Consider the following 21,024-nt stretch of genomic DNA (forward strand, 5'->3'; position numbering starts at 1 on the left):
GTACCAAAAATGCCAGTCCAACATTGTCATTTAATTGTTAATTCGTTTTCTCCATTTCGTTCATTTTTGTCTACAGCTTTTGGTTCGCTTTCGATGTTACGTGCAATATAAATGTCACTTTATCCAATCGTCGTTTAGCAGGAGTTAAGAATGAGGAATGTGTGCTTGTGTGACAGAGAGAGAGAGAGAAATAATCTCTGACCGTAAGGTGGCGACATCTATGTGCAACGCGTCAATCACGCCCAGTGGAGAAGGCTTGCCACAGCAGTGCAATACAAGTAGGTCGTGGCAAAGACTCCGACAAGCTGCAAACAGAGCAGTAAATATGTTCTGTTCCTTTACCAATGCATGCAGGCAAAACTGCACACCTCTTGTATTCTCAGCATCAACTTTTTTTGTACACTTCTCAGAAATGAACGTCGACACCTTTTGAACATATTAAAATGGATAACACTGAGCCGAAAGAAATATTCTAAAGACGTTCATGACGAGCTCAAACATGTACACGTTGAATACTTTTGATATACTTTTTCAATATATTTTTCGCATTTGAATTTCTTATGCGAGTTTAAAAAATCATTAATTGTTTAATCGGGAACGGCCAATAACTGTTACTTTTCGCATTGTCGCGGCGATGAGAATGAATAAAAAATGGATAAAGGGACAAACACAATGTAATACTCATACTTTGTGTCTGGGACTCTAGCTTTGTGGAGTGCGTTGCACTGACCACTAGGATACGGAAGCCGGTTGAACATTTTTATTTTTACAAGAATTTTAATCAATAATTACACTAGGACAGTTGTTTAATAAATCGTTTTATATACGCAGCATAATTTAAATTGTGTTATAAAATATGGAACTTGTATGTACACTTATGCAAAAGACGTATTTTATGTGTGTGCATACGAGAGGGATCCCAATTGTATTGAACTGTGGCAGTCTCAAAAATACCTCCATTCTTCTTGTTAAGAAAACAATAAGAATTTGTCCATATTCATACATAAATATCTTGAAAGCTTTTTATACCCATTTTGAAAACTAATTTTGTTCGTAAGTGTTGTTTTACAGAAATGCAAAAGAAAATGAATACATTCGTCGAAACTTTTCTATTTGAACTCAAGATTACTTTGAAAAATCTTTGGAGCATATCGTAGTGAAGGTATCCCTTATACAATGTTCATCATTATGTTAACCAAATAAGACAGTTGCGGAATTCAATGAATGTGAACGCACTCAGAACCCCGAATGAATCAACTGACAAAAATGTCCACAGGCGATCGAACCCGGGACCTCTTCATTACAAGGCGAAAGCGTTAACACTACGTCATCGAAAGGCTTTGAGCCAGTCAGTCATTCCCTCTATCTCTAGGTGTACCTATTGTAAGGAATGTCATCCAAATGATTTTTTCGACCTGAAGGCGAGAACTCATACAGGCCCTATGTATATATTAAAACTACTTTTTAAAAAGTATATAACACATATATGTACGGCTCAGAGCACAACTGGGGTAACACTACTCAATACAGTTTTGAGAAGAAGGCACATTTAAATAACTTAGTTCTATGTTTAGCTGTTGGAGCACAAAGTGGTGCCTCTATGAGCAAGTATTTGACTGAAATGTTGATACTTCACAGTTCTAAGTCATACATGTAACTGGATTTTAATGAAAAGTGGATTTACGCCACTTGTGTTCTGAACCGTTCATACATACGTTTTGTAAATAAAGAGACGCTACAATTTTGCCGTCTAAAATGCGGTGGTAACTTGACATTATAAATAAAGAAAGATTGTTGAGAAGAAGAAAATACAAAGCAACAAGAACAGTAAGTATATTTCAAATAATGGATTGGTTTTAACTGGCTTGTAAAACACATGAGAAGAACGGAAATTCTTATCGACCAGGCCAAAATTGTATTTTTTTCGTAAATAGTCGAAGCAATTTTCAACTACCATTTTTACCATTTCAGCATTTCATGATTAAAATTAAAATTCTGTGTGTGGCAGCACTTAGGCTATTTGGTCCGCCACAAGCCCCTTACAAGGCTGTAAAGGGGAACTCAGCACCTACATATAGATGGACAAAACACACCTCAACGCACAGCCCTATACATAGTTGTGTCCATCCAGACGCAAGATCCTCGTTGCAAGACTGCAGTTACCGGGATGTACAGTGGGGTCCATGAGTATTACCGTGCAAATTGTCCATCATCATGTTCGTGCACTTTATTGGAGCCAATAAGAGCTTCAAGAATTAAATGAAAACTCAAAACAAGCTGTTGACAACTTCTGCACCAGCATACATAAAAATCCATCGCTTAAGAACACATAGGATATAAGAGAAAAATTAATGAAAACAGCCATGGACAATTAACACGGTAATAATCATGGACCGCACTGTAGTACAGTCAACGGCAAAAGTAATGGTAGGCAAATTGTCCACCGCTATTTTAATTACCTTTTTATTCTACATCCTGTGTTGTTTTAAGGAATGACACTATGTTGGTTCGAAGCAGGCATTGTTGTCTGCTTATTGACGTCTTTATTTCAATTCATTGTCAACACATTGTGTAATACAGACCGAATTAAAATGGTGGTTGACAATTCGCCTACTGTCTCTTTCGCCGTTGGTGTACGAGGAAGTGAGGGTGACTTTTTGGTACCTTCTCAAACGGTTAACCCTTTCATCCCGTACAGAATTTCAGTGTGTTTGATTGCGACAATATACTGAAAAAAATATGACACGGAACAAGAACACGTGTATGCTTGCAACGGACTTTTGTTCGCGACTGTACATGCACGCGGAAATTATTATCGACCTTGCAACAATGTGATTTGCAAACCTCAAAATGTCATAATCTTCAGGTATTTTGCAGGAAGAAGGCTCGCTTTTATGTGTCGATAAACATTCAGGAATACGCGTTAATTTCAAAATTGGAGAAAGTTAGGAAGTAAAATTGCATTAATAAAAAAAATGTGCATTCCATTCAAAATTGCGTTCAGAAGTTACTTGCAAATAAATATAACGAATCGGCATCTTGCTGTGTTAGTTTTTTCACAAACCTAAGTGCGCAGCGGCGTATAAGAATGAGCGATGCAACATTTCAAACACTTTTCCAAGGTAATGGCTCGCTATTGACACGGTAAATGAACAATAATATGCATTTATAAGGTGATAATGCTGATCCTTTCTTGTTTTCGGATATGCAATGGAGAAAAGTGAATACGAGAGAGCATATTAATAAAAGGTATTTTATAAAAAGCGTGAAGAAGTTTTTGACGTAACGTTTTTTAGGGGTGTGTGGAATACGTAAGCATTACCCTCCAATTTGTCCATCACCAGCTTTATTTTCTTCGTTTTACGCAATGAGATTTTCAAGAATTGCAACAAAATGCCATACAAGCTGGTGACATTTAGCGGGCTCAAACACTTTTTCACAAAAAATCTGCTATATCTGATATTAATGTCCATCAATAATGCATCCTATTTTATTAAGTATGTTATTTACCGATTTGGATAAGTAGTAGCGGATAACAAATATAATAGCAGTAATAATAATAACAAACGTCAGGGGTACCGGGTTCGAATCCTGGCCTGGGCATGTATGTTTATGAGTATCCATTCATCAATTTCATCATGTCATCACTTATCCCCATCTTCGCAAATTAGCCAAAATGGCAAATCAATCAATAATAATAACACCACAAATTATTGGGTGGGTCGGGCCCCACGAGTCCATGTAGAAAATAGGCTTTTACGGTTAAAACCCTTTTCAAACAATTTCTGAAAGGTATACATGAATTTTATAGTGTCTGTTTTTGCCTATTATATAGTCATGATTGCCTATTTCGATGATAACTGCTTCTTGGATGCGTAATCCGGGTAAATTATGAAAAATCTGTCGATGTTCATGAATTAAGTGCCTACCTTGCATTTTACGGTGCTTTTTGCCTGCTTATTTTGAGAGGTATAAAGCCTTTCCTCGAGGGTGCGAAATCCCCCCCCCCCAAACTCTTCCGGGGGGAGAGTTTTTGTTTTAACAACAAACATAAGCAATTAGTTTGAGATTCGAATATACTTGACTGGAATAATATCGATAACATACAAAAAGAGCGGTCAACAAAGAGCTTCATCTCTAAGGACACTGAACCCAGCAATCCCCAGAGCACACAAATAAGACTGACTTGTTATTTCTTCTCCATTTCTCATCGCCTTTCGTTAGCAACCGCGAAGAATATAAATATATTAATAAAACACGTATTAGCATTTATATGTGGATTTTATACAGAAAACTATTATCTTCTAAATGTCTCTTAATTCTTGTCCCTCCCCTTAGGCAAATTATTGTTCATAGCATCAGTAGTACATTAAAATCTTCAATTTGTAATTACATTTTGAATGAAGGACAGTCGATATAATTTGATTATTTAGTAATTGACACATATTTAATGACATTATATATACGTGCATATATATATATATATATAGTGTGTGTGTGTGTGTGTCTGTCTGCTGGCTCCCCCCCCCCCTCCACCAATCTGCAGTGATTTCACATCCTGCTTTCCTTTCTTACTTTTCAAATAACGACATTACCACGGATAGTGTAAATAATACAGGACACTGAAAAGTATCATACTGGAGATGAAACAAATTATTATAACACATTATGTCAGAAGTCAGTAATTAAGTTGTGAAGTGTATAATGATGAAACATTTTGTTTTCTTAACCGCGGGGAAATTTTCTGAAACAAAATATAACAGGAAAATTATTGGGATGAGCTCGAGCCCCACAAGCCCCATATAAGTTGGTGGCTGCGGACAACTCCTGTAGAGAAAATTAACGAAAACAGTCATGGGTAATTTACCCAACCGTATTTGTACACCCCACTGTGTACTACATAAAAGTGTGACGCAGAAAGGGTTAACATTTGCCAACGCTAAAACTCGTGACTTTCAAAGGGGTACATCGATTGATCGATTTGGTTTAGTTTACCCCGCTTTTCTGCCACTTTTGGCTAATCGCGAAGATGAGGACGAGTGATCACATGATGAAAGAGACACTCTCAAGCATCAAGGCCAGGATTCGAACCTGTGACGTCGTAGCGCGCTGTACTAAGCACTCCGCAACGGAGGTCGGCTTATAAAAGGGTACGGTATAGAAAACAGTGTCTTTCACTATACAGGGTGATTCAGAATTCCTATTACACACTTCTAGGGGTTGTAGAGGAGATTTAGTAGATCAAGTTTTGATAAGGAACCCTTGTACGGAAACGTACCGTTTTGGTACTACACAGATGACAAGATCACATAATTTGCCCTTTGGGCAAAAAAAGGGTTAAGATATCTCGTAATTTACCCAAACGGGGAAGCAAATTAATAACAAAACACTATCTGAATTTAGCGCTACCTCCGAACAGCAATTGCAATGGTTTTAGCTAAATGTGACGATAATCGCTGATTGGATGGCTCTTACAAAGAAGCATCATGCACTCACCGGGACTCGAACCTGTCTACATCTTAACGTGCTCGACCACGAAGGATGAGTATAAAAGACAATGGAAACAAATCTTGAAACTAAAAAAAAAAAGCTCTCGCCACGAAAACAGTCCAGTCAAGGTCGGATCTTCCCCTTGCCTCCTCCACACTCCTGGCCCTCCAGGGTTGCCACGCTTCTAAGCTGATCGGTCGACACTTCGCGCCTTGTACGTATGCGGTTGCTTTTGTCTGTTGAAATTGTTGCTCATTGGCAACACTGTTGGTGGGTGGCGTGACCTTGACTAGACTGTTTTCGTGGCGAGAACTCTAGTCATGGCTCCACATGAAAATATTATATGTGTAGACTGTGAAATGACCAATCTGTAATAAAGTTCGGTATTGTAATTTTTTTTAAAAAAAAAATCATTGTAAATTAGGCTGGGAACACCGATTGATACTTTCCATTTAACGTTTTCCTATTTGTTTAGTTTAATCGCAACAAATGAAAGACAAATCGAAATGAAAGAAGAATAATGAAAAAAGAACACTCTTACACGCTATGCTACACAGAGAACTCGAAATGCATTAAATCAAGGTTTATGCATTTTTTTTGTGCATTAATTGTCACTGTCAGTACTTTTGACTTTTTTGAAACTCTTTACGTTTCATGAATCATGTCTGATAGACTGATCCATTCTTAATGCATCACACGGAACACCAGTTGATAAAAGTGCCCTTTTATGCATTTGTGTGTATTTTGATGCACCAAAAAGGGCATCATGTGCAGTTTATGCATGTTAATGTGTTATTGGAGTCAACATACATGTGTCAGTTGACACGTTTTGGGTTCTTATGGTAGTGCGTACCGATTTCAATCAATCAACTTTAGTGCGTACCAATTTCAATCAATCAACTTCAGTGCGTACGAATTTCAATCAACTTCAGTGATTACCAATTTCAATCAATCAACTTTAGTGCGTACCAATTTCAATCAATCAACTTTAGTGCGTACCAATTTCAATCAATCAACTTCAGTGCGTACCAATTTCAATCAACTTCAGTGATTACCAATTTCAATCAACTTCAGTGCTTACCAATTTCAATCAACTTCAGTGCTTACTAATTTCAATCAATCAACTTTAGTGCGTACCAATTTCAATCAATCAACTTTAGTGCGTACCAATTTCAATCAATCAACTTGCTCTTATTTGAATTAAACGAACTACAAAACTTAGCTCATATATAGACTTGTAAGCTTCATTGATTGAGTTTACATTTTAAGTCCACTTTATGCACAGTAAGGCTAATCGGGACTGGACCTAAATGAAATTCGAGCTCTAGCGACCTGTGGTGATTCAAAAAGTTATTTCTCTTTTCCTACCATATCCATGCATTGTCCACTACACTGTAAAAAAAAATACGCTTTCTGCACACTTTTGCAACACTTCCTAGAAACTACTTTTGATCACTTCTTGTACACATTAAATGTGCACAAGAAGTGTACAGGAAGTGCTTCAATAGTGTACACGAAGTGCTAAAAAGAGTACAGGAAGTGTACAAAAAGTGCAGCAAAAGAAGTGTACAGGAAGTGTGCAAGAAGTACTTCCAATATAAAGGTATCCCAAAAGTGTGTAAGAAGTGTGCTGCAGAAACTACTTTTGATCACTTCTGGTACACTTTACACATTTGGAACACTTGTGAAAATACTTGAGCGACACTTCTTGCACACATGAGATATATCGCAATTCAGTACTCATACTTAGTTTCTAGAATAAAAATACAGTTCACTCACATTTAACTTGACAATTGAAAGAGGAAAAAGCAACAACTTTCAACTGTGAACCTTAAATTTTGTGAGATGCGTGTTTGTTTTTCTGCGACACACGTACCTTCTACTTATATAGTCCAGAATCAAAAAGGTTGCTCATGGGAGATTCACTTTTATTCACTGCAGTACATTTTCTTCTTTAATTTGTATCTTAGATGTTCACATATTTTTCGAAGAGTGTTAAAGCACAATTTTTCACTATGATTACAATCGAACGTATCATTATTTGTTGTACAAAAACTTATGTTTCTTGTACACATTTTGACAGAACCATCTAGCGGCCGGTGTAGGAACAACCAGCCCCCCGAAGTTAACGATCTGTTTTGGTGTGCTTTAAAGATGAATAGTTCGATTTAAGAAAATCTATTAATTTCCTCGGAACATTCAACTTTATCCTTCTTCAATTTTAATGAGATTTATCCAATTATCAAATTGGTACATTAAACAAAAAAGTATTGATAGTTTCATGATGCAATGCGATTTCCATGTGTTCCAGGAAAAAAATAGTTATATTTTGTTATTGTTTAATGTTGCTTGCTTTCAAGTGTGTTACTGCTTTATATAATGAAATTGATTTATGTTCATAACATATTCATTTGTCAAAAAAGTATAAAATAACAATCGATATGACCATCAACACAAAATGAAATCATGTGCTACAAAAGTGTACCAGAAGTGTACACTTACTTTAAACAAAAGTGTACAGAAAGCGTTGAAGAAGTGCACACAACTTTGAATGTGTCCCCAAAGTGAGCAACAAGTGTACAAAATTTCGTCATTTCGCGTCGCACACATCTAGAACACTTTAAGTACACTTTTGCAACACCTTCAGTACACATCTTGTGCATATTATATGCAAGAAAGTGTACCAAAAGTGTACAAGAAGTGTATTTTTTTTTACAGTGTATAATGATTGATTGATTAGGTTATTTTACGTCGCCTTTTTCTGACACTTTTGCCTAATCGCCGCTATGAGGATGAGTTATGATATGAAATTGATGAAGGGACATTCACAAAGAACACCCATACCCAGGCCAGAATTCGAACCCGGGATCCGTGGCGTCGTCTGTCTCCACACCATTTCATAATCCACAATAGAAAAATATTAACATTGTTAGTAACAGTACTAAGAACAGAGCTCCAGCCAATGAGGCTAGATCTGGAAATATAGCGCCGGACATCTGAGGGTAAGGAGCTAGAAACTTGTAATATGATCCGGTGAGCAAATTTTCTTTTCATCTTCTTATAATGGTGTCAGCTTCGGGGAACAATCAAGAGATTGTGATGGCCGTCGCCAAAACGTTTTGTAGGGGCAAAAGGGGGGGGAGTAGTTAGCTCCACATGAACTTTAAATGTAATTTCCCGAGTTTCACAGAATTCTATTTTTTTTTCCAAATTACTTAAATTGATTATACAATAGCCTACTCCATTTCCTCTCATAGCCATATCATCCCTGCCTTTTATTATTATTATTATTAGAGACGTTTGTGTAAGCATATCAGTGTATAGGTAATCATACCGATAATTTTGCCGGTCGTGATATATTTATAAATTTAGTGCAATATTATGCCTTTTGTTATTATTTTTATGAATAAAACCACAATTCATGTCATGGTTTTGTAAAGCAAATGTTAAAATGCGCAGTTTGTTTTTCAAAGGGAAATTGGAGTCATTTGGTTACATGAGTTGAATTAACCATTCATGTTCTTCAAGAAATATCTACAACTTTATATTGGATCAGTAGGATATCGAGGATCGGTATCAGCAAATGTTATATCAGTATTATATCGATATTGGTAAAAAAAATATATCAATACACTTTCTGATAGCAAGAACAAAACTAATTAAAGAATAAAATGGCATATCTGTGCATATAATTAAGGACTAAGGTTTTTCTGTGAGAGTTAAATACCATGTTTTCAAACCGTATTACAGTACATAATATATAAAACCAAAATACAGTCACACTTTTGACAAACAAAAGTTTACTAATTGACAATATATATGAACATGTAATGCAAAAAATAAACATACTTATATCTAAAGCTTGAATCTTCAAAGTAGCTTGTGGAAAGTAGATTAATGTAGTTATTAGTTGTAATTAGTATTATTATCAACATATTCTAGTCCCTTAGATGTACTTCACTGGGACTTCGTTGATCAATTAGAAGATCTTTCCTGAGATTTTAATATTTTTCAAATTCCCCGAGATTTCTAGGGACTCCAGGTTTTCCAGGTGTGTGGGAACCCTCACAGTGAGGTTCGACGCCAGGGTTCGAATACCGGCTTGGTCATGGGTGTTCGTCGTGAGTGTCCCTTCATCATAACATCACTCAACCTCAGCGTCGCAATTAGCCAAAAGTGGCAGAAAAACGACGCTAAATAGCAAAAATCAAATAAAATTAAAGTGAATAGTAGAAATAATAAGCAATTAAATTTTCATTATTAGAAACTAACAATAATAAATAATTATTCTATTGACAATTTATTATTAGCGCTGAGGAACAATAAATTATTATTATTATTATTATTATTATTATTATTATTATTATTATACCCTTAGGGAGACACTTCTACTGGATACACCAGATGAGTGAATATCCAGGGAAAGCTATTTTCTTAATTTTTTCACATTTCATATCTTTAATATATTAAAATTTATAGTTATCCTTTCTTGCAACTGACCTGTCGAATTTTTAAATATCCCATCTTTTGTAACGTCTGAAACTCATGCAATAATTTATTTCTTGGATTAATTCTTCCAATTAACTCATTTCTTTTCTGCCAGGATACTAATTACCTGATTTTTATTTATGTTACCGCCTATCAAAATATTATTTCTTAAACTTTTATCCAATTTGAAATAACAGCCAATGAAGAGAGGAGATGCAAATAAACACTAGCGTTACTATTAGAATTAGTTTTTACATGTCCTCTTCTTGCGTTTGTATTAATTTTCCTGTTTTAGCGGCAAAGCACAACTTCACCCATGAATAAATACTTCAAATTCTAATAGAATAAATATGAGAAGTTTGCCTCAGTATACCCATACGCCAAGCATAGCTGTTCGACTCAATTACTTCATCAAAGTTAAAAATATAATAAATAAGAAACTGTTACTTATTTGTTGGATAATTAAAAATAATTATACTATCTCCTTCAACATTACCTTGCTCATGTACACAAGAGCTACAAATTGCTACAAATATTTCATATTACCAAAACATAATTATTACTTCCTTCTCCATTATCTCCATAATAATAACAAAAAGGCGTTCCTGACAAAACACTGTCTTGCCCTCCAAATAAATTGTCATAACTCCCGTATCTTTGAAATCCCAGCGTGATATTAAGGAAGTGGCGCTTTCAGCGGGTGGGCTTGGGCCCCACACCAAATTTTCTGATAAAAATTACATATTAATAATAATATTGTAAGGCAAGATATTTCCCTACCACGCTCAACAAGTCCTTGTGCACTACATATATTCAAGTCAGCACCCCTTGTAGTGCTCTCAATTTTCACAAAAGATATGAAAGAAAGTTTCTGTAGTACTTATTACAATAAAGTGATATATCTGCTTCTTCATTGTGGGTGCTTATAGACATGTCTAAAGTATAATCGAGTACAGATTAGCCTCAGTGAAATATAACTATTTTTTTAAACTACTATTAAAAGACATTGGAATCTAAACAGTCAAAGGTAATTTTCTTTCTAGTTAATCGTCAATATAAATGAGTTATGAATTTACTTCTGTATATCATGATTACATCAGATGCAATCACTGCTTTTTGTATTATCTGCATTTCGCTTAAACAGAGTTTGCTTCTAAAACATTTGATAAATATAAGATTATATTTGTAATGTGTACAAAAAGCTGGTCAGAATAGTTATAAATAGGGCCCGGGACTTTATGTCATATAAAACTGTAAAATATGTATGAAATTACGTCACAAAAATTGAAAAATATGTCAGAAATATTCCCAGTAAAGCCAAAAGCATGCACAACAGTAGTTTCGAATTTCTCATTATACGGGAAGTCAATATCTTCCAGGGAAGATGGCCTATAGAGTGGAGGTAGGGTATTAAATGAAGTCAGAATTCCTTTAACCAAAGTGGGAATATACTAAAAATATCGCGAGGTTCACTGCAATTTTCCTAAGTTTCATTCAAAGGAGTTCGATACCCGGTGGAGGCACATAGTGAATCGTATCCCACTTTAAACTCTACGTCCAGTCCGGATTAGCCTTACTGTGCATAAAGTGAACTTTAAAACAACAACTAAATCAACCTAAGTTTAATTTACTATTATGTCATATGGAAACTTGTGTTGTGGAGCCGTCTCGTGTCACTACTTGCGCAGACTTGTATTCGTTCGCCTACTTCAGAGATAACCGGGATAGAGTATACACAGTCATACGTGCCTCAAACGACGAGTGATTTTGTGCCATTCTCGATTGCCGATAGAGTAGGGGCAGTAATGTACCGAATGTTATTTTTACGTTTTCACCGATTGTTGTCAGAAGCGAAAAAAAGGTGAAGAAATGAGAACTATTGAAACTTCTAAACTTGTTTACGACGATTCTCATGCCCGCACAACAATGATAACATTTTTTCTCAATAATTTTCACACGGCTATCAATTGTCGTGATAAAAAAGGGGGGAGTATCGTTCTGTACTAGTTGGTAAGAAAACTCAGCATCTTCTTTTAATTTCTTTCCCCATAATTACCTTATCCTGCGATCGATAATATAAACTATCCGTTGCTCTAAAGGTAGGAAGAATAAATTATAAAATAACCGATTATGTGCTAAACAATTACAAAATTATACAGAAATATGTCTTATTACGAGAAACTTTATTGTAAAAACGCTAAATTGATAAAATATCAAAAAATATGCTTCATCAGGTTCAGGCTGATTTTCATCAGATACGTAAAGATCTCACCACAGTATTCGATAAGTTGCCAAATAAAAAACATGTTATAACATAGTCCCGGGCCCTAGTTAAAAAAAAACAAAAAAAACATGCAAAATTTAAAGTGCCTGTGCAATATTACTTCACACAGAAATATAAATAATAATAATAATACTGGATATTTTTGTAAATAAATATATAAATCACTGGGTTCTTTACCGATTATATAACAACATCGCACCCCTCATAGTAAGGTCCATTCCAAGTCACTTTCCACCCCTACAAAATTCACGTAGAAGGATACATTTTATGTATATTTACATATATAAAGTATTGTTTATGCCGATCTGCCTCTGTGCCAGAGTCTTGTATGTTAAGAGCACGTTATGTAATCGGGTATATTTTATGTTAATAATTATAATCAGCCTAATATAAATAACTGAGATATCAACGGCTCCCGAGCCGGCCTTAGTAACGCAATCACATCTTTCTTTCTGGTAACCACTAACAAAATTATTTTAGAACAGTACTCGGAAGAAATATCGGAAGAATTTGAGATAAAAACTTCCGCAAAAAACAATCTTGCCCCACCATTCAAAACTGAAATGTCTGTGCTCAAGCTGCACACAGAGATGATTATTATCATTAGGGCCTCGCATTCACAGGTCTCGGTTTCAGACCTCCTTCAACAAGATGGTCATTCCGTACATGGTAATTAAATGGTATTAGCAGTTATATTATTTGAGGACTTATTAATTGATACAAATTATGTGCGAATTCAAGAATTGGTTACTAAACCCACCGCAGCGTAGTCATCGAGGGGGTTAAGCATCCCCCGCAAAAGATCCTGAGGGTAGGCAAAGATCCCTTTCCCGCCCAATATCCACTCTCAGAATTGTACTGAGAAATATACATATTAAAACTTTAGACAACTTTTTGTTCAAGATAATCAGGAGGGAGACGTTTCTATTTAATGAAATTAGTAAACAAAGCGAAAATTCTTTGAGGTAACTTACTTTTAAAATGTTATTGTTGTAGTTTTATACTGTCAGCAACAATACTTATACTAAAGAGTTTTCGAATAAGAATGATATGATTTTGAAATGAACTGGCAACTATGCTTCATTGTTATAACTGTCACTAGTTGTCATTTGTGTTTAGTATACTGTGGCAATTCATCATGGCTAAATACACGCTTCAAGAACGTTTGGTTATTATCCAAAAAAAAATTATGAAATTAGACGTTCTATTGAACTTGAAACATCACATAATTTTGGGCAAAAAATTATCTTCTCAGATGAAGCTCATTTCTGGTTAAGTGGATATGCTAAGAAACAAAATTGTCGTTTTTGTTGTGAAAACAAACCACAAGAGATTCACGAGAAGCCATGGCATCCACAAAAGGTCACTGTATGGTGTGGTTTATGGCATAGTGACATCATCGGACCATTTTTTTTTCCAAAACGAGGTAGGAGATGCAGTTACAGTGACTGGTGAGCAGTACCGATTGAACAGATTTTTTATGGCCAAATTTAAATGAATTTGATTTGGAGGACATGTGGTTCTAACAAGACGGTGCCACATATCACACTGCTAATGCCACTATCGACGTATTGCAAGAACAGTTTGGTGAAAGGATAATTTCAAGAAATGCAACTGTTAGTTGGCCTCCAAGAAGTTGTGATTTAACTCCTTTAGATTGCTTTTTGTGGGGTTATTTGAAATCTATAGTCTATGCAAACAGACCACGAATCCTTGATGCATTAAGATTGAACATCGAACGCTGCATTCGTGACATTAGGCCCGAGTTATTGCACAAAGTCATCGAAAATTGGGTTCATAGAATTCACTCGTGTGCACGAAGTCGAGGTGGACACTGAAATGATGTGTTATTCAAAACATAATGTAATAAACTATGCTTCAAAATAATATAAAAAGTTTGGTTGTATCTGAAATAGTTCTTATTTTATTTCATTGTAAAATCATATCGTTCTTATTGGATATAAAGTTTCCATAAAATTAGGGTTTCATTATTACACAATTGTTAATATCAATTTCTTAGTTTTGTGAATGTTAAGAAAAATGAATAGCAATACTAAGGAATTTCAAAAGTCTTCAGGGTATGCATACAAATGTTACCACAATATCATTCCATTTTCTTGACAGCACACACTCTTTATTTCGTCAATAACGTGTAAACCAATAAAAACGTGCTGACACGAAGGGAGTTTTCTGTGCATTATATGTAAGTGGTAAGAGCAATGTTGAAGACACATGCATATAACAATCCATCACTAAATACACAGTCTACTGCGCCTTTAGCGAACCACACATATCTGCGGAAAATGTGCAGCAAATTCAAACTGGGTTGCATGAGGTCGCAGCCAGTTTGAAAAGCTCCGCAAACGATTAAGATCTGTGAGCAAATTGGACATTTCTTACAAAGGAAAGAGTTGATGAACGGAAAACGAATCTACGTAACTTATGATAAAGTGGAAATCGGTTTTTGGGACTGAGAGACAACTCTGGTAAGTGTACATGTAACTTTCCTCAACACAATAAGAATTATTAGCATTCACAATTATACTGCACCTCACACGAAACATAAAATTTACGAGGGAGACCGAGCGAGACTTACCAAATATCATGCCCAAACTAACCTACATCAAATGTAACTTAACCTAAACGAAATAGGCACAAATTTTGTGTACTCTCGGGAATAATTTACTAAATAAGTTAGCGAAACCTGAATTTTTTTGCTTCCTCGAATAAATGTGAATATCTGATACGACTCTATAGCTACGAATACGTGAATATTTATTTCAGTTGAATTAAACTTAGTCTAATCTGATGCTACAGACCTAGGTTTCACATTTGATTAGTTATCTTCTAGACATGTAAGGTTCAATTACTGAAGGTTTTTTCCAATCGCAAATCAGATAGAATTCACAAATTCTGCCTGCTATTTCTGTAACGAAAAATATATGCTTTCGAGACTTGTAGCAATGGTGCGTATTTTAATTTTTTATTTTGTTAGTGGACGTTTTTCTTTGTTCCGTAAATGTTGGTTTTCTAGTATGTAGAATTTAGTCAACAAATGAAAAAGCAGAATGTTTCATTATTCGTAGCGGGCAAATTTCTTACTACTCGCGTTTAGGCATTATGTTTAGTGTTAATTAATTTCAACACGATTAGAATAAGTTGCCATAATTGTCATTGCATTACTAGGCGCTTCTTTGTAATTTGGTACATTCTGTTGTAGATTCAAATTCTATTATGTCCATAGGCCGAACTATTTTTACACTAAATTGAACTACATAGATAGGCTATATGAAGTGATAGATAGTTATGTGTTGAAATGAGTAGGATGAAAAAAAAAATACGAGAAACCTAACGCATAATCGATCTGAGACGACAATATTCCAATGATATTCCCAACATGTAAAGCGTGAAATCACCGGTTTCGTGGTTCGAACCCCAACAATGCTTTCGTCGTCGTTTCATCGCCGGGGTTAGCTTAATGGTAAAACCGCGTGTAGTCGAATAATATCAACAATAAAGCTGCATCGCAGAAACTAGTGGGTGAAGGCTAACCCGTACGTTTAGCTAACGGCATAGACCTAATACGTTCGCGATTGACTAACGAGCATTAGCCCGATCTATCAGCACATCATCGGGCAGAATAGTGAAATATTGAAATACTGCTTCTGTCTTGAAAGACAAAAAGGCAGTGCGTTATTTACTTGTATTCTAAACACGTGACGTAACAGCTCGCAAATACCCCGTCGTACTTCACAAGAGTATAGCTGAGAAAGGTAACGCCGCACACAACTGCGCATGCTCTTGCCTTCCTACACTTTTGCGGCTTGCCGAAACCCTTCTGGTCCAATCCACTGGGCCACGATGAGTAATAGTAAAGAATAATGTCACTATTAGGGGTAATCAGTACAGAGTATATCGCTAATGTGGCGATTTAGGCATTAACATATATCTGTATAATCCCGCGTTGTAAAAACCTAACCTACACTATTTCATTTTTAACGAACGTAAAATTGCACTTCAAATACACGACAAATCGTTTTTTCTGTGTTAGCGTTATGTGTGAATGTAAGACGGACCACAGTAATGTAACAGCTAAATAACTACAGCACAAATGAAGTCAGAAAATCTTACCTGAGCAGAAGGAACTCCGCCAAAGCTGAACTGGGCCATGTCACAAATAATAGCCAGTGGTGATTATATTTTTGTCTGTCTGTCCACCTTTATCTTTAGTTATGACGTATCAGCCGTTGCTTCGATATTACACACAAAACCAAAATTCCTTTCGAAACACTCCTGTTCCTCACCACCTTAATGTCCTACGTGCACGAACTATTTCACTTCATCGTAGACTGGGGTGAACTATTCTACAAGTTCTTTGAGCAGCGAACACTATGGGTACATCCATTGTTGCTACAATATAAGTGCGGGCGTGTGATTTTCAACTCGCAATTAACTAACTTTGGCGTAACACGTCTGTGAGATATTTTCAGTTTCTTGTTTCTTCCAGTTGTGCTCACAAAGTATAATTTCTTCTGTGTCGACTGCAAAGATTCACAAACACATATGCACTCTGGAACACAGCTTGACATAACCTGTCTGCTTGATTTTGAGCTAATTTTCACGTATGCGGTTTTACTTCTGACGTCACAAATTTAACACTGCACACAAGATTGTTAAGTACACACAATAAACTTTAGTGGAGATCGTCACAGTAACACTAGTGTTTTTCATTTCATTAGATATTCAACAAATCCTGAGATGCTTTCTTCAGAATGGATTTATTTCAGCAACGGTATTGTTGTCCAACTTTCTTGCCCTTGCACTTAATTGGAAGTCATATGCTATTAGCAGTGCATTTCATTCAGACAATATACCTGGAAGAGAAGAAAATCAGAATTAGTAAAAGCATTGTCATTTTGTATTCATACTTAATACATGTATAAAATAACTGAATAAAGAGAGCAGGGTAATTATATTTACGTAATAATTCATCGAAGATAAAGTAGTTAACAATTATAAAGAATTTTCGTACATGCTCACACAGCCCTTGTACATTTTATTGTCCGGCGAAAAAATATCCTTGGAAAATATGATTATATTTTGCATCTCTTTCAAGCGGTAGCCCGAATTTTAAAATGTACTTCCTGACAAATTGAACACTATTACTAGCAACGTAATTCTTGTAAAATGAATTTCTTTAACACGGTGTTGCTCGTGTTATATTTTCCGTACAGAGAAAAGTTGTGACGTCAAGGGTGAGTTTGCAACTAACAGCGTGGGCCGCAGCGCCCCCTCCCCCATCGGTGCTTCGCTCGCATCACGTACACAAACGGACAAATGCATACACACAGAGAGACACACCAGTCACAAGCGTGTACATACGGCACGAGTCGTTTACCGCAAACCACCAAGCTCGTTGGGTTAGGCCTAACGTTAATGTCACTTAGTTTATGTGACGTTGAAAAGAGAGGGAAAAAAAAAAGAAAAATAAAGAACGTCCTGACGTTGAAAAACAACAGGCAGTGAATCAGCGTGGGGGGAAAGAAAGAAAAAAAGCACTTACCGGCTCGAGGATTTTTGCCCGGCCTCTTTTCTTTGCGGTTGTCGGCGAACGCGTGGTTGATTGCCCGAGGGGACGTTTCAGCGAAGCCCCCGGCTCAGAACTGCGGTTCATAAGGGCCTGACCTTACCGCTCCTGTAAGACTTGGTGCCTCGAATCGAAAAACGTTACCTTCTTTCCCCCCTTCTATTTTTCCCCCCTTTTGCCACTCGCACACAAGTTGTCCTCAGGGTATGTACACTGTCCTCTCTCTCTCTCTCTCACACACACACATGCAGACGCGAGAGGGAGGGAGGGGGTATCTCCAGCAAAAAAAAATCCACACCGCGCACGCATACACACGCACGACGAAGACAAAAAAAAGACAACACACATTCATAGATGCGCACACACACACACTCACTTCTGCAAGTCTCTTCTTGGCTGACACGTTGCGTCTACTTCACTCCAACTCAAAAACCGAACTTCTTCCAACACTTTTGTGCTATTTGGGTAAGCGAAAGGGCAGTTCTTTTTTTTTCTGCGGTTCACAGCTGGGCTCGACCCCGTAGGCACTTCTCAGTCAACACGGTACAAAACTGACACGTTGCGGGCGAGGTATTTTCCGAGCCGGGATATCGAGAAAACCTCGCAAAGCGCGTAGTTCTTGCTCGTCCGTCACCCGTAGGGCATGGCAAAAAAATCAGTCCTTCGCGGGGCAAAACAGACCAGACCACACCACGCAATCACAGCTCCTCTTTTTCTTCTCCCCCTTCCACTCCGGCTACCGCTCCTCTTCCTCCCCCCTTCCGCGCGCTGTAACCTCTTAACTCGTTATCGGTACGTTACGTTCCCCGCCCCCCTCTCTCTCCGACTTGAACTGAAAACCATAGTTTTCTGGGTAAGGAAACGTGGAAAACTGTACGCGCTCGCGAAAAACTGCGGTTCAAGTGTTTCTACACTGTTTAAGCGAGCCTTTCGCCTGTCTACGACCAATCATAATCGGTGCCCCCTTAAACAAACAGCCAGTCCGGGGGGGTGAAGTGGAATCTTTTAAAAAGAGTTTTGAGGCAAATGCATAAGCGCGGTCTTCACTCAAGCTAAGGCGAGAAGGGGGGAGAAAGAAAGGTTTTTCCGCGGGGAGGGGGGAGAGAGCGTAAGGGGAGGGCGCCAGGGGAAAATATCGAACCGGCGCGCTGCTGTCCTTTTCTCCGCTTTACAGAACCTTAAACCTTACCCTGAGGGACATCTCAAGAAGAGTCCCAGTTACATTTTTCTGCTGCATATTTCTCCACCGAGACACTGCTGTTCCTTCTTTCTTCCCCCCCACTCCCCACCACCTCCTGTTAGCTTCCTTTCCCCTCTACGTCAAACCGTAGGCAGACCGTGATAGGTTACATGATAGGTCCTCGCCCCGCCCCCACGAAGCGCGAATGCCGCATCTCGCCCAATCATGTTACTTGATACGCGGATGATAGATCGGTTATGCTACAGCTGTAACCCCCCGTTGTACTCACTTGTCCGACACGGCGAGACTATATCCAGGCTCCCCCTGTAGTCGACCTAGTCCTACAAGCAGGGTTACAGGAAAGGCTACGAGGGCGCGAAAAAGAAGCCAGCGCCACCGCAAGACACCGTGGAAGAACGGTCTGGGTAATGGTCGAAAAGTCTCGACCGCAAAACGAACACGAAATGGCGGTTACCTTCCTTGCTCTCTTCGAGAGACACCCGCACTCACCCAGCGAAAAACTACAACTCGTCGAGCACTACAAAACCCTTCTCTTCAAAAAGCATTAGACCTCTTAAGACGCACAACGCCAGTCATTTGTTTTCATAAACAAACGTTACGTTTCTCCCCCTTTCTCTCCCCCTCTACCTTCCACGTGTCTTCAAAGTAATTTTGGCTCCGTTCAGAAGCCCACGCGTAATTTGAGCTGTTTTTGTTCGCATTAAGCCGTAGACAAGAGAGCCATTTAGCCACCCACGGGGATCTTGTCTTAATGGAAGAGTGTTCTTCAATTTCGAGCAAAACGTTGCTTAACTGTCTCAATGAGAATAATAATTAACGCACATATCTACAGGGCTTGATAACACTGCATGACTTGTGTGTTTCCTTATCGATTTTTCAACAAGCGGGAGTGGATGTGCGAAATAAAAATGGAGGGGAAGAGAGCTGTAACAACAAAAATGAAATAGCTATGAACAAGTGACAGTCACGGGGGCGCTGGAAACAAAGTGAAGCGGCGGATATAATAGCCACTCGACCCAGCGCTGGAGGGGAAAAAAAGTGACTTTACGCGCTGGCGCAGCAAGACCAATCCATTCCGTCCAAAGCGTTGCAAACTTATCTGAATTTTTCAAAGCGCCCCCCAGATGGCAGCATGCACCGTATGATGATCGTTAAACACGTAAAGGTGTGGAGCGCGACGGGAGGGGGAGAGAATTTTTCGAAGGGGAAAAACGGGAGGGAGGGGCCACGATTTAAAGGCGGATGCGGCTCGCTGGGCACGAGAGGGGAAGGAGGGGAGGTAGCGGAAGCGAGGGGAGGGGAGAATTGTTGCAGGTTTGCTGTCGGCAAGTGACGGAGATGTGTGGTGCGGCGTATTTGCGCCGGGGGAGTGCGTCTTAGCCTGTAATTAACTGGTGAAAGAGAGGGGAGGGGAAGGATATTGCAGACTTGCGTATAACAAATGCCCCATTCCTGCGCAGTGAAAACATTTAATACGCTTGAAGAAATCTCAATTAATAAGGCGACTTGCCTCCGGAAACGAAAGAACGAAGCTGAACTAACTCTTCCCGTCTATTTGTTCACAGATGCACCTCACTGAGTTGCCGAGTTTGAGTCCACTCACTATATGCACAGGCAGGCTAATCGGGACCGGGCCTACAGTTTAAAATGTGATTCGAACCACTCGGTATCGAATCCGGGACCCCTTGATTACAATGGTATGACGTTACCACTACGTCATCACGGAAGCGTGAAAAGCAATACGTTTCCATTTTGGTTACGTTGTGAATTTATCACTCAGGCAAATTTGAGTAAGTACTAACAACGAGTTCCGATACTTTGTAACTCAATAAAGACATTCGACTGCTTACAGAAGTATCTCATCTGTGTTCTGCAGCATAGGAGATTAAATTCACGTTTACCAACCTTGCCCCCAAAATTTATTTCAAGTTGGCGCCTTGCATGTTTTTCCCAGCATAACTTTACGTGCACAAG

The 21,024-nt window shown here is 38.0% G+C and overlaps 1 protein-coding gene across 4 annotated transcripts in view; it reads right to left on the reverse strand.

Moving 5' to 3' along the window:
* Positions 1-21,024, reverse strand: part of mirr (iroquois-class homeodomain protein mirror) — a 120,991-nt gene that overhangs the window by 94,117 nt on the left and 5,850 nt on the right. Inside the window, exons 1-2 of one of the 4 annotated variants that reach the window (XM_083144278.1) lie at positions 18,226-18,611; positions 16,394-17,136 (exon numbers count right to left, since the gene is read on the reverse strand). In XM_083144278.1, the coding sequence (XP_083000404.1) occupies positions 16,394-16,432 (39 nt within the window). In that variant the 5' untranslated portion in view covers positions 16,433-17,136; positions 18,226-18,611. The other 3 variants (XM_083144279.1, XM_083144281.1, XM_083144282.1) reach the window with 3 other exon arrangements.

This window comes from Lepisma saccharinum, chromosome 23 (assembly GCF_977018435.1).
Source record: "Lepisma saccharinum chromosome 23, izLepSacc3.1, whole genome shotgun sequence".
NCBI classification, from domain to species: domain Eukaryota; kingdom Metazoa; phylum Arthropoda; class Insecta; order Zygentoma; family Lepismatidae; genus Lepisma; species Lepisma saccharinum.